This window comes from Balaenoptera ricei, chromosome 8 (genome assembly GCF_028023285.1).
Source record: "Balaenoptera ricei isolate mBalRic1 chromosome 8, mBalRic1.hap2, whole genome shotgun sequence".
Lineage (NCBI taxonomy): Eukaryota > Metazoa > Chordata > Mammalia > Artiodactyla > Balaenopteridae > Balaenoptera > Balaenoptera ricei.
Window position 1 is genome coordinate 111,051,621 of NC_082646.1, and position 13,452 is coordinate 111,065,072.

The 13,452-nt window shown below is 53.9% G+C and overlaps 1 protein-coding gene across 2 annotated transcripts in view; it reads left to right on the top strand.

Annotated features, from left to right (window-relative positions):
• The first annotated feature begins 1,450 nt into the window (after positions 1-1,450).
• CTTN (cortactin) overlaps positions 1,451-13,452 on the top strand; it is a 34,177-nt gene continuing 22,175 nt past the window's right edge. Inside the window, exons 1-5 of one of the 2 annotated variants that reach the window (XM_059932277.1) lie at positions 1,451-1,577; positions 5,417-5,513; positions 7,878-7,964; positions 8,101-8,174; positions 10,213-10,342. In XM_059932277.1, the coding sequence (XP_059788260.1) occupies positions 7,878-7,964; positions 8,101-8,174; positions 10,213-10,342 (291 nt within the window). In that variant the 5' untranslated portion in view covers positions 1,451-1,577; positions 5,417-5,513. The remainder of the gene's footprint in view (positions 1,578-5,416; positions 5,514-7,877; positions 7,965-8,100; positions 8,175-10,212; positions 10,343-13,452) is intronic. The other variant, XM_059932278.1, reaches the window with a different exon arrangement.

Consider the following 13,452-nt stretch of genomic DNA (forward strand, 5'->3'; position numbering starts at 1 on the left):
CCTATGGATAGACCGGTTTTTGCAAATTCATTTCAGCATACCTTCGACTTCTCCTCTGAACAAGTTGTAACACATTTTTGCTTCATTTATTATTAAGTGAAATAAGATCTTTGACATGTGTTCATTTTACATGTGTATGAAAATCATGATTTTATCTTAAAAAAATTATCCTTTGACCCCTGACATCTCCTTCCCCACCCCATACCCCAAGTCCATCCTCAAACCTGACAATTTAACTTCCTAAATGTATCTTGTACCTACTCACTTCTCTCCATCTTACTTGCTACCACCAGTTTGCCTGAACTGGTGGTAGCAAGTAGGTTACTAGGATCCTACCTGGCTCTCTACCCATCCACTCTCCACCCAGCAGCCAGAGGGATTTCATTACAATTCAAACTGTATGATGTCTCCCCTCTGCTTAATCTCCTCCAAGGACTTCTCATTTCTTCTAGAATAAAGACTAAGGTCCTTGCTCTGCCCTCTCAATCTCTACATGACCTGGCCCCATCTTGCCCCACTGCCCTGCTTCATCACCACACTTCTGCTGCACTGAACTTCCTTCAGTTCCCATGTGGCAAGACCTTTCCTGCCTCAGGGCCTTTGCACAGGCTCTTTCCTTGCCTGGAAAAATTTTCCCTTCTTACCTTGTTTACTTCTGTTTGGCCTTCAGATCTTAGCACAAATGTTAATCGCTCACAGAAACCTGCGATCTCCTGGATGAGCTCGGGTCCCATCTTCTCCCCAATATAATGTCATGACCTTTGACTTCTTCTATAGCATTTACCTTGTTTCCTAAGTATATACCTATTCGATTAATGCCTGACCCCTCTTCTAGGCTGAAAGGTCCCTCGGGGCAAGGACCATATTTATTCTGCTGACACATTTATTCCTGACACATATCTGGCCTTCTCTGGATGGACAGGTGGATGGATGGGTGGGTGGATGGAGAAGATGGATGGATAGATGATGTACGTATGGGTAATGGATGGTCGGATGCATGCACGAGGAGGGCGCTATTCCTCCCAGGTGACTGGCCGTCAGTTACCTCCTGTGTCCTCAGGGCTCAGAGCACTTGTGTTGTCCCCTTAACGGGCTCATTTTCCCTTTGTTCCCTCGGGCGGTGCTATGAATTCAGTATGACCACCTTGGACTGTGTGCATCTGAGCACAGTCTGGCCCGCGCACGGTGGGCCTAAATATACTCTGTACAGTCATCTAACTTTTAAGCATGCTTTGCAGGCTGGCACCTGGGCGGAGCTCGCGCCTGCGCCAGCGGGGGGCGCTTCCGGCGCCACGTGGACGAGGGAGGCGGCAGGGACCGCGGGCCGGTCAGCCGGGGTTGGACCACGGCTCCCACCCCGCCGTCTCAGCAAGGCCGGCCGTAGGCCTCTGACCGGGCGGGGGCGGGGCGTGCCGGCGGGGGCGGGGCCTCGGGGACCCGGATGCGGCCCCCCCCCCCCGCGGAACCGGAAGTGGAGAGGGGAGCCTAGGAGAGGCAGGAGCGGCGGGAGCAGCGGGAGTTGGGGGCGCGGCGGAGACAGGGCGGAGCCGGGACGGACCGGACCGACTCCAGCGGTGGTGAGCGAGCGCGCCTTCCGCCAGGCGGGGAGGGCCAGTTCCTCAGCTGCGGTCCCGGGGCGCCGCCGGGTCCTGAAACGGGAAGGAAGCGGCGGCCGCGGCGGTCTCGCCGCATTTCCGCTCGCGGTTTCGGGCGCGGGGGGAGCGCGGGCGAGGCTTCTCGGGGCCGGGGGCTGAGGTCGGAGAGAAGGGGATGGGCTGGCTGGGGGCTGAGGGAGGGGCTGGGCCGGAGGGAAGGGCTGAGGTCTGAGAAAAGGGGGCGGGTTGGGGGAAGGGGAAGGGGTCGGGGCCTGAGGGGGAAGGGCACGCGGTTCTGAGCGGCCGGGGGCGATGGAGGGGGAGGGGCCCGGGGCTGCGGGCAGGAAGGCGGAGGAGAGGGGCCAGAGGCGGAGGGGTCCGGGGTATGAGGGGAGGGTGCCCGGGTCCCTAGGAGGAAGGGGCCAGAGGGCCGAGGGGGTCTAGGGTAGAGGAGGGGCCTTCCAGGAGGGGGTGCAGGACCCGCAAGGTCGGGGGAAGGGGCAGAGAGAGGGCTTAGGGGGAGAGGTCGGGCCCCGAGGATTTAGGGGAAGGGGGCGGAGGGCCGAGGGGAACTAGGAGGAGAGGGGCCCTACGGGGAGGGGATCCAGGACCTGGAGAGTTAGGAGACGGTGGCAGAGAGCCGAGAGGGAGGGGCCGGGGCGGAAGATTGAGGGGCACTAGGGTAGGAGAGGAGCCCTACAGGAAGGGGTTCGGGACCCGGGGGGTCAGGGGCGGAGGGGCTGGGGTCTCCCGGCGGCCGGGCGGGGCAGTTCCCACCCCGACCCCGCTCCCGGGCCCGGGCCCGCACCTAGCGGGAGGTGTTGCAATCAGGTCAGTGGAAATGCAGCGACCGGCGCAGCTGCAGAGTTGAGAGGCTGTAGGTTGGGAACAGCCCCTCCTCTGGGTGTGCTGGAAATCAGCTGGAAGGGGCTCTTGGGGAGGATTCCAACGCGAGCTGGATGGCCCCGCCGGAGGGTCTCGGGTGGAGGGGGACAGGGCTTCCTCCCCCTGGGATCTGGCCGCGTCGGGCCCCGGGGCGAGGAATCCTCCTCCCGCTGGACGCAGCTCCGGAGGCGTCCCGGGCGAGCGCTCCCCGCTGGCGCTCCGCGGTGACTTGGCCCCGCGGAGCTTGGTCGGGGCTTAAGCCGCCGGGGCCCGACCGCGTGATTCGGCCCGGCGGCCCCTCTGGCCGGCGCTGGGCCGGGCCGGGCCTGACGGCAGGGTGAGTCACCGCGCCGGTGCCGCAGGCGGGCCCGCGCCTCTCCTGGATAGAAGGTACTCCCGGAGCCCAAGGAGCAAGGAAGGGTCCTAAAGGCCCCTCCGGACACAAGAGTGAAGAGCCGGGGATGCAGGGTTGTCTTTGATGCCCTGCCCCTACCCCCCGTAACTGGCAGGTTGCCCCCACTACCTGTGACTTTTAGTTGAAACATTTTGCGGGACGTATCTATAAAACACTTAAATTGGATGAACGGCATTGGTGATGCATATCTTTGCTCCGTGGCACGCAGTAGGGGCTGCGGAGGCACATGGTTGAGGGAGAGAATGGTGGTGAGCCCCGGGGACTGCCTTGTGTTGCAGTGGCCCACGTCCTGGGGTGCCGCGTTGTCCACCAGGGGTCTCGTCTTTCACTGGGCAGGCGGTGCTTTGAGTCACCTTGCAGGAGGCCCAGGTGGGAGGGGGGTCCTCTGAGCGGTTGTGGTGCAGAGAGTGGGCCTTGTGATGTCTGTTTTGGCTGCTCAGATGCCCTTCTGTTCCCTTTGGCTTCCTGCTGCCCTGGAGAGGGCGAGGTTAATGGAAAGCTAATTGTGCGTGGGTGGTTTCATCACCTCACAAAGAAACCCTGTCCCCCTCCCCCAGCCCCCCAACACTAAGCCACCGCCAATCTACTTTTGGTCTCTGTAGATTTGCCAGATCTGGCCATTCATATAAATGGGACTGTATAATATATGGTCTTTTGTGTCTGGCTTCTTTCACTTAGCATAATGTTTTCAAGAGTCATGCATGTTGTAGCCTGTGTCAGTACTTCACTCCTTTTATTGCCAAATAATATTCCATTGTATGCATAGACTACCTGCTATGTATCTATTACATAACATGGACATTTGGGTTATTTTCACTCTGGGGCTGTTAGGAGTAATGCTGCTATGAGCATTCCTTTACAGGTTTTCTGTGGAAGTTTTCATTTCTCTGGGTATATACCTAGGAGTGGAATTGCTGGGACATACGGTGCCTCTGTGTTTAACCTTTTGAGGAACTGCCAGACTTTTTCATTTTACTTTCCCACCAGCAACATAAGAGGTTTCTGATTCCTCCACACCCTTAGCAAACTTATTATTGTTTGTTTTTTTGGATAGTAGCCATTCTGGAACGTGTGGAGTGGTACCTCATTGGTTTTGATTTGCTTTTCCTTGATGGTTAATGATACTGTCTTTTCTTGAGCTTATCATCCATTTCTGTATCTTTGGAGAAATGTCTGTTCAGGTCCTTTCCCCATTTAGAAATACGGTTAATTGTGCTTTTTATTACTGAATTGTAAGAGCTCTTTATATATTCTCGATATATGATTTGAAAATATATGTGTCTCTCATTCTGTGAATTATTTTCACTTTCTTGATAGGTGTCCTTTGAAGCACAAAGTTTAAAACTTTATCCAATTTATTTTTTTCTCTTTTCACTTGTGCTTTTGGTGTCATATCTAAGAATTATTGCCAAATTCAAGGTTTTAAAAATTATGCTTTTTTTTTTTTTTCTAAAAGTTTAATAGTTTTAGTTCAGACATTTAGGTCTTTGATCCATTTTTCAGTTAGTTTTTGTGTGTGGTGTGAGGTAGGGGTCCAGAGGCATTACCTCTGGATCCAAAAAAACCCAGGCTTTTAATTTTTCAAACAGCTGTTTCCATGATTTTTCAAAAGCTTAACGTATTGAGAGGGTAATAAATTATTGTAGATTTGAGCCTATCACTAGCTGCCCTTGGGTAGACTTTTATAGATGCTGGCTGATAACTGCGGTACCCAGAATGTACTAAGCAACCTACAGAAGTTAGGGTTTCCAAAGGGGAAATTGAGCGTGAGGAGGGCCAGCAGAACATCGCCCCTCTAGTTCCTGAAGCGTGGCAAGCTGTGTGCCGATACAAATGGTTTGTACCTGTGACTGGTTTGTTTCTGGACAACAAGGGGATTGGATTCATCTGTAATGTCTGGCAGTGCAGTGTCCAGTCAAGAGGTGCTGAGCTGGTGGCTTGGGGAATTGGAGTCTTGGTCCTGTGCAGTAACCGTACCCGTTGATTAGAGATGCACCCTTCTTCTCCTTTGCTCCCCGAGGCGCCCCTCTTCACGTTCCGATAGCCGTCGCCACGCTGGGTTTTATCCCGGCCACATCATGATCCCTTCCTTCAGGGAGTGCTTCTCTTATGTTATTTTTTTCTTAAAAACCCAGGGTAATAGAATTTTATGATTTTTAGTAGAGTCATAAATTAGGATGGACCAGAAATGGAAAGCTATCAGGATTCTAGCAAACAGGAAATGTATGTTAGCAATTGAGGGAATAGCTTCTGTTTGCATTAAGAAGGAACTTCAAACAGTTATAAATCTTTTGGAACTTCTTTATTTTCTGTAGTTTCTCACTGTGGCTGAAAATCTGTTGAGTTTTTTGGTTAGTAAAACGCAACTCTTCCCACCCTCCTTTCAGATTGCTTTGCAAAACCTCGTTATGTTTGGGAGGATTTCAGAGGTGTTCTAAAAGGATCTCCACACATAAAGATTTGCCCTGGGTGCCCGTCAGCACATATCCTTCTGAGCTTTTTACTCTTAATCTTTTTACAGACAGGATCATTCACAAATGCCTGGAAATTCCTCGTTGGATTCCCGTGTTTTAAACAGAGTTTTGTGAGCATCTTTCATCTTTACTTGGAAAAGAAAGGTTTGTGCACTGTGAACGTTCTCCCGTGCTCTCCCGTGGGTGGGCAAGGTCGACCCCTTTGACAGGGGGCGCGAGGGGCGCGCTTTTGCTGGGTTTGCAGAGATTGGGATGATAATTCTCTGGGAGGAAATTTCCTTGTTGGAAAAATAAAGTCAATTTCCAGTGTTGCCTGTGGTCTAGGACGTGGAGGGGATTCCGCAGAATTCGAGTGCAGGACCTGGAGCATCTCTGTCCTGTCTGAGCAGCCGCCTGGCGCCTTCCTCCTGTCCCATGGTGGGCGGGGGAGGCCGCGGGCGCGATGTTAGGGAGCGCCCGGAAGTGCTCACCTGTGCACGGGTGAAGCCGGCTTCCAGAAAGATGGGTGAGAGTGGGCTCTGCTAGCGTTAGCCCCGTGAGTCTGGAAAAGTCTCAGGCCGGGACATCGGCTTTCACCCTTGCCTTCGGGGGGCAGTGAGCCTCGCTGGAGACCCCCGTCTTTTGTGTGACCGTCTCGTCAGTGGTTGGAACTCTAGGCAGCTAGAGTGCTGCAGGTGGGCAGCCCCTTCTCCAGGACAGTGTGGTGTCCCGGGGCACACGTGGCCTGGGGAGTCAGAGGCTGAGGGCAAGCCGTTTAGCCTCAAGCAGCTGTTTCTCCATCTGTGAACGGGCGCGTCGGTTGTGCTGAGCCTGGTCCGTCTGCTCTCCAGAATTGTGTCAAGCAGTTCACGTCTGGGAAATCCTTTTTTTTTTTTTTTTTAAAGAAACTATTTCTTGGTTAAGTTCTATGTTTTACTTTAATCTCAAAAGAAACTGGTCTTTTTATTTATTCATTCATTCATTTATTTATTTATCTATCTATCTATCTATCTTTGGCTGCGTTTGGTCTTCGTTGCTGCATGTGGGCTTTCTCTAGTTGTGGCAAGCGGGGGCTACTCTTCGTTGTGGTGCGCGGGCTTCTCATTGCGGTGGCTTCTCTTGTTGCGGTGGCTTCTCTTGTTGCGGAGCACGGGGTCTAGGTGCATGGGTTTCAGTAGTTGTGGCACGTGGGCTCAGTAGTTGTGGCTCGCGGGCTCTAGAGCGCAGGCTCAGTAGTTGTGGCGCACGGGCTCAGTTGCTCCGTGGCATGTGGGATCTTCCCGGACAAGGGCTCGAACCCATGTCCCCTGCACTGGCAGACGGATTCTTAACCACTGAGCCACCAGGGAAGTCCACGTCTGGGAAATTGTTGCCATGCTTTGCCATACCTGGTCAGAGGGTAACAAGGTTTGAAGTGGCCATGAAGGGACATTGCTGGTCCTGTCCCACCTGGTGGCACATGATTCCCTGCCCAGGTGACATGGCGGGAGTTGCATCTGGAAATCTGATAGCTCTGCACCCTGATTCGCCCCTGCCACCGCCATGGACTTGTGACCCAGCGGAGCTGGTGGGGGTTGGTGGACCTGAACAGGGGAGTCTCAGGCTTGTGAAGGGCTCTCGTCCAGTCTGGATTCATACAGAAGCACAGTGACCCCACGAAGCGAGACTCCCTCGTCCTCAGTTCAGATGCTGGGATGGGGCTTCTGGTTGATTAGATGAAAATAAGCTTTCAGTTGCTTCCTGGCCTATGTGAAATTTTATTAGTACTTTTGGGGAGAATGAGTCCATTCTTCTCACACATAGTTTTCTTTTGAAACCCTTAATAGCTAGATTTTGCCTTTGCAGTTATGAAAAGAACGATCTGGTTCAGTTGTGAAGCTACATCATTGTTCTGTCCACTAGACAAAACATACAGAATTTCAGGACTCTACTGAGGAAGCAAGGCGGCCAGTCTTCAGAGCTGCCTAGTAGAGGACAGGTTGGCATGTATGTGCTGTGAATTTCCCCAAGTAGATGGCAAAGCAACGCTTGAAATATTTATTGACTTGTCAGAGTCCGAGTTAAGAAAATCATTATTAGGTTTCCAGTAATTTCCAAATTTCCAATTTGAAGTCAAGATGGGTGCTTTTTAAAAAAATTGTGATAAAATACAACAAAATTTACCATTGGTGACATTCGGTGCATTCCCAGTGTTGGACAGTATCGTTGTCATGAGACTTAGTGGGAGAGGAAGATATTCCCAATGAGTGAAGTAAGTGCACATGTGACTTTTTTATTTTCCAGAAAATTTCCTCACTTGAGTTGAAGCCAGGAGCATTTCTTATGTGTTTCTGATGCTGGTTGACAGCAGTATTAGAGCTAAAAAATGTTGGCGTTTCTTTTGTTCCTACGGGTGTCACTCAGGCACGGGGATTATGAGTGACCATTTGAGCTTGTAGCCCCCCAGCCTGCCCTGTGCCCTCTAGGGTTTTGGGGTCCCAGGCAAAGGTGTCTGCGTCAGTCTCTGTAACTGCGGCACTGCTCTTCCAGATGTGGAAAGCCTCGGCCGGCCACACCGTGTCCATCACCCAGGACGACGCGGGAGCCGACGACTGGGAAACCGACCCCGATTTCGTGGTACAAGTCACCAGTCTGCCTGCCTTTCATGTCTCCCGGAGTGGATTTCCCCAGGGTTTGGGTTTGGGTGGGCGGGTAGGTGATTGTCTTACAATCCAGGCTGTGGGGTGCACTCATCATTTATTTTTCTTTTCAGAATGATGTAAGTGAAAAAGAGCAGCGATGGGGGGCCAAAACCGTCCAGGGGTCTGGGCACCAGGAACACATCAAGTAAGAGACTTTCTCAGTATTTGTGTGACAATGATGTTCTGAAAGATGAAGAGATAAGGCAGGGATGAGATAAGGTCATGGCTTCATATGGTGGAATCGCTTTTGTTTTGTTTTGTGACTCGATATTTTTTTTAATTTTATTTTTTATTTTTTGCAGCATTATTCTTTTTATTTATGTATGTATGTATGTTTTGGCTGCGTTGGGTCTTCGTTGCTGCACGCTGTGACTCGATATTTACACAGTAGGTGAATGTAAGACCTGACGTATATATCTACGTGTTTGTGTACGTGTACGTATACGAACGTGCTCAGTAACTTAAAAATTCCCATCGCAAATGACTTTCGTGCTTCTAATTCTAGAGTCTGTTTTTCAATCTTGTGGTTTTCATCGAGGAACACAGTTACCTAAGCTCTTCTGTCTGCTGATGGGAGGTTTCTAAAGCGTGGGATGTCTGAATACTTTAGACTATAAACACCCTTCTTTAATTTTTATTATTTTGTTATACTTTTATTATTTTACCGTCATCAGTTGGATGCCATGAGCTGAATTCTAAGCATTGTGTTCTCGTAAAAGCCTCAAATAGGAGGAGCTGCTTGAAGCGTGTCATTGTCTGACTCGGCACTGTCGTAACTGGCCCCCTCCGGGGCAGCTTGTTCCCCTGTCGGGAGGTGTAGATAAAGGGACCTTTTAGAGTGTGCTCGGGCTGTGCCGGCTTCAGAGTGTGTGCTCCCGTGCCCTGATTGTGAAGGTGTCCTCACGGACTGGTGACCCGCTTTGGTCATCGGCAGAGAGCTGGTCTTGCTTGGCCCTAGGATCTTTGCAGTAAAATGAAGCTGTTCTTGGCTGAGAGAGACTCAGTAGATCGTCCCGAAAAGGAGGTGAAGTCTGCAGCTCGGGCATTTTAGACACCAGTGTTCCTCCCTCCCTGAGTCGCTGAGCCCCCCCTCCCCCTCCACAAGCCCCTGAAGAAGGGCCTGGGACCGGCCAGAGGAGATGGTGCCGGGGGCTGACTCAGGTCCCCCGCTGTGGGGTGAGGCTGCCTTCTGACTTGATGTCCTCTGGGCCTCTCATCTCTTCTGTTCCCCGTGACTTCAGAACGTGCTGGGGAGGGCGGGTTGGAGAAGAACGGAACTCTCTCCCGTCAGGCAGCCTCCAGGTGGTTAGGGTTCAGAGAACACACAGGGTCGGGACGGCTGTTGGTCCTCATGTTCTTGGGAGGCTGGGCTTCCTCCCGCGCTCGTCAGGGGGTCGGGAGGTGGCCAGGCCTGGTTGGTTTTGTAGCCGAACTTCTGGGATTGTTGTCCAGATGTTGAGGTGTGGATGTGTTGTCCCTTGGGCAGAGAGGCACCGGATCAGGTGGCCGTTGTGTGGCTGTGGGTCTCCCGACGGAGACAGCTACAGAGGCTTCCTGGCCTGCCCGGTTTTGGCCACATCTTGTGATCTGTCCCACTGTTCCCAGTGTTTAAAGTAAAAATGGTGCTCACATTGTAAATTCTGCAAACCTCTCACTTCACCTTTGAATGAAAAGCTGGAGTACCCCAAGGAAAGAGCAACTGTCTTAAGTGTTTTGCGTCTCCGGGCTTCTGTCCTAGGGCTGCCTGGGGTGCGGGGCCGTTGACTGTGCTTTTCCCCTCTGCCTCTGGGGACATTTACAGAACTAGCTCTCCCGAGTCAGGTGCCTGATAAACCCTGAGGAGCTTTTCCCCTTGTGGGAGAAAGTCCACATTTCAGTACAGCTCTGTGTGTGTGGGGGGGGGGGGGGGGAGGGGGGAGGGGGTTTGGGATGATTCACTGCGTGAGTTCAGATTAGTTTCTCTTTTCTGTTAACTTGCATCTGACTCTGAGAACTGCTGAAGTTGGGGGACCAGCTGGCGGAACAGTAAAGCAGGCACAAGGGAGACGGACTGGGGAGCCACCGAGTAGTGAAACCTTGCAGATCTGCCGAGATGACACGTCCTGTCCTCGTCTGTCCTCCTGGAAAGCAAGGACGCACGTCTGTCTGACCGGTTTCTTCCTGTTTGATCTCTTCCCCCCAAGCATACACAAGCTGAGAGAGAATGTGTTTCAAGAACACCAGACCCTCAAGGAGAAGGAGCTCGAAACGGGACCCAAAGCCTCGCACGGCTACGGAGGGAAGTTTGGTGTGGAGCAGGACAGAATGGACAAAGTAAGTGCCCGGCCACGTCGTGTTGGGGTCCTGGCGTGCCTGACCTCACTGTGGTCGGCGGAGTGGTCACTCAGACCTCCCCCTTAGATGAAAAGTTGGGAGTCCACTTGTTGAGGACGGATTTGCCAGAAGTAATCCTCTCTCCATTGACCTTACCTGCGAAGGGCTCCCGTTTTTGGAAGGTCTTCTAAGATGCTGAGTTGCTGGGGTGTGGGTGGTGTGTCGGGAGCCCCGGAGCAGGAGATCAGGTTCTGCCAGAGGCCGCTCTGTGACCAGGACGGAGGCCTGGAAGCTGCCTGACCGCAGGTGTGGTCGTCACCGCGGCGGTTCAGCCTGCGGCCTGAACGCTACCCATCTGCAGACCGGAGCCGAGCCTGCGGGCCTTGTTTCCCGTCAAGGGTGGAAATTCAGCCACCAGGCGTGCTCACGTCCTTCCCACATTTAGTGAACTTCAGAGAGGACCCTGGCCCCCGGCGTCATGCCACTGCCCACCAGGCTGGGGGCAGGCAAGTCCAAGTAGGTGGAGACTGAAGCTGTTAGCAATGCAGCAGCCTTTGCTGGCACTCAGAGAAGGGATTGGATCAGCTGGTGGGGCTCGTGTCCGCCCTGCAGAGAGGACGGTAGACCGTAGCGCGTTTGCAGTGAAGCAGGTCTGCAGTCTTTAGACGTCCCCAGAGAGGTAGGTTTCCCAGGCTGGTAATGCGAGATGCCTGCCTTTATTTTGTGCAGAGGTATCAGCTGGGTCGGGTTCTGGGCTGTAATTCCACCCCTGTCCCCCTTGTGCCTGGATCGGACTCGGCATCTGAGCTGGGCCTGGAATGACACGGCTGTGTCACGGTGTGCCGTCTGGGCTCTGTCACCACAGAGTGGATACATGAGGACCTGTGGGCACCCCAAGCCAGGTCTGAAATGAGCCTGGAGACGGAGTCTATGAAGGGCAGGCTGCAGGAGAGAGACAGGGACGCCCCCAGTGACCCCGTCACTCCCAGAGACGTCTGGACAGCACACAGGGGAGTGGGGAGCGGAAACCATCTTTGGATCCTAGAAAGTCTGGTGGCTTTTAGGAGCACAAACGGGCAAAATCCCCATGTTTTTCGGGCAATGAAAGCATCATGGAGGTAGAAACCTTTCCCACCCAACAGAGCCCAGGCTCTCAGGGTTACGAGGAGTGAAAGCAAAGAGACGTTCAGTATAAACCTGGGTCCCCAGCTCTGGGTCGGAAAAACCTGTGGGGAAAACGTTGCGGATGTATCCAGGAAGCTCTGGATAAGGACAACGGAACAGTTGCTTTGGCTGCTGCCGGCCTGCCCCATGCCGGCTGAGCCCCATCACCCCCGGCACCTCCGGCCCTGGCCCCTCTGGTCCAGCAGGCCTCCCGCCGGCCCGCGGCTGCCTCCCCCCGTGCTTTGTCTGTGCTGCCCTCTGTCAGCGCCACTCCTGCATTGTGCTGTCCTTCCCGTCGAGGCCTGGACGAGGCCTGGACGAGCTGTGCTGTCCTCCCGTCGAGGCGCTCAGCGGACGGTGTGTGAGCGCCTGCAGCCGTGTGTTACCGGCACCCGGACGGCTCAGGGAGCCGAGCTCTCCCTCCAGCCGGGCGGTTCCCCTCAGGTGGATCCAGCGGGGGCGCCGCGGTCGGCGGGCGCGTCCTCCCCCTGCGCCTCCCTGCACACCTGGCGGCTCACGTGAGCACCGCTGGGCCGGCCTGTCGCCAGGAATCACTAAGGTTCCAAACCGAGACAAATAACCCTGAAGTCGTTTGCAACTTGTCCTTTCCAGAAATTGAAAAAAAGCCCTGAGATCTGCGTGTTGAGACTGTGTGATAGAGACTTCCAGAAAAAAACACATCTTGGGTGGGCACCTACTTGTGAGAGGATTGTGGGCTGGGAAGGCGCAGCGGCCATCGGGATCCCATCTGCGCTGTGGTCTGAGCATCTCGCACGCCGCTTTCGGGTCTCAGAGGGGCCGTGGTCCACGGTGCAGGTTTTGTTCCTCGCCAGGCCCATCTCGGGACCAGTGTACATTCCTGCTTTTGGCAACGCTCTGCCCGCTGCTGACTGTTCAGTAATAAATACGGTCTTGTCAGTATAAGATCAAGGGAAATTTGAGGGATAAATCTGTTTTGATCAAAAAGTTGGAAAAATTAATAAGCTGTCACTGGCCATATTCTTAGAGCAGTGTCCTTATAACTTCTTTGTGATGAAGAATCAAGTTGGGGAATCCTCTGCGTGCTGCTGCCTCCGTGTTACTCTGCCGACGTTCTCTGGGTGAGACCCTAGAAGCTGCGGGTGGGTGGTCTCTGCCGCGGAGGTTTTCTGAGGCTGCAGTGCCTGGGATCTGCTGTAAGCTACGGGCATCGGAACCAACCCGGAGAGGAGAGAAAGTAACAGCTCCGAACTTTATAGCTACTTTATTTATTTATTTTTGGCTGCGTTGGGTCTTCGGTTCATGCGAGGGCTTTCTCCAGTTGCGGCAAGCGGGGGCCACTCTTCATCGCGGTGTGCGGGCCTTTCACTATCGCGGCCCCTCCCGTTGCGGGGCACAGGCTCCAGACGCGCAGGCTCAGTAGTTGTGGCTCACGGGCCCAGCTGCTCCGTGGCATGTGGGATCTTCCCAGACCAGGGCTCGAACCCGTGTCCCCTGCATTAGCAGGCAGATTCTCAACCACTGCACCACCAGGGAAGCCCAGCTCCGAACTTTAAAGTAGAACCTACTTTGCTCCCTGGGCTATGGAAAGAATGCACGCTCTGAGTGGCCTGCAGAGTTGTCAGTTGTGGCGGTGACTCTGCAGTGGTTGGATCCCAAACCCAGCTGCTGAAGTTCTAGATAAACAGGAAGGGGGCCCATGGTGCGCTAGCGGGTCCCTCACTGTAGGAGGGGCCCTAGGCGGGGTGGCTCACAGGAGTAATAGTTAACCAGGGTTTGGATGTGCCTCCTCGCCCGCCGCTGGGTCACGTGGCAGGCACGCGTCCTGTGTCCTCGATGTCCGCCAAGGGGTCCGTGACCCCTGTCCATTCTGCTGAGGGAGCCTGGGACCCTGGTGCCGAGCACGGAGGGTCAGGGGCCTGGGAGGCTGGAGCTGGACGGGGTCCGCTCAGAATTTGGGGAGTGTT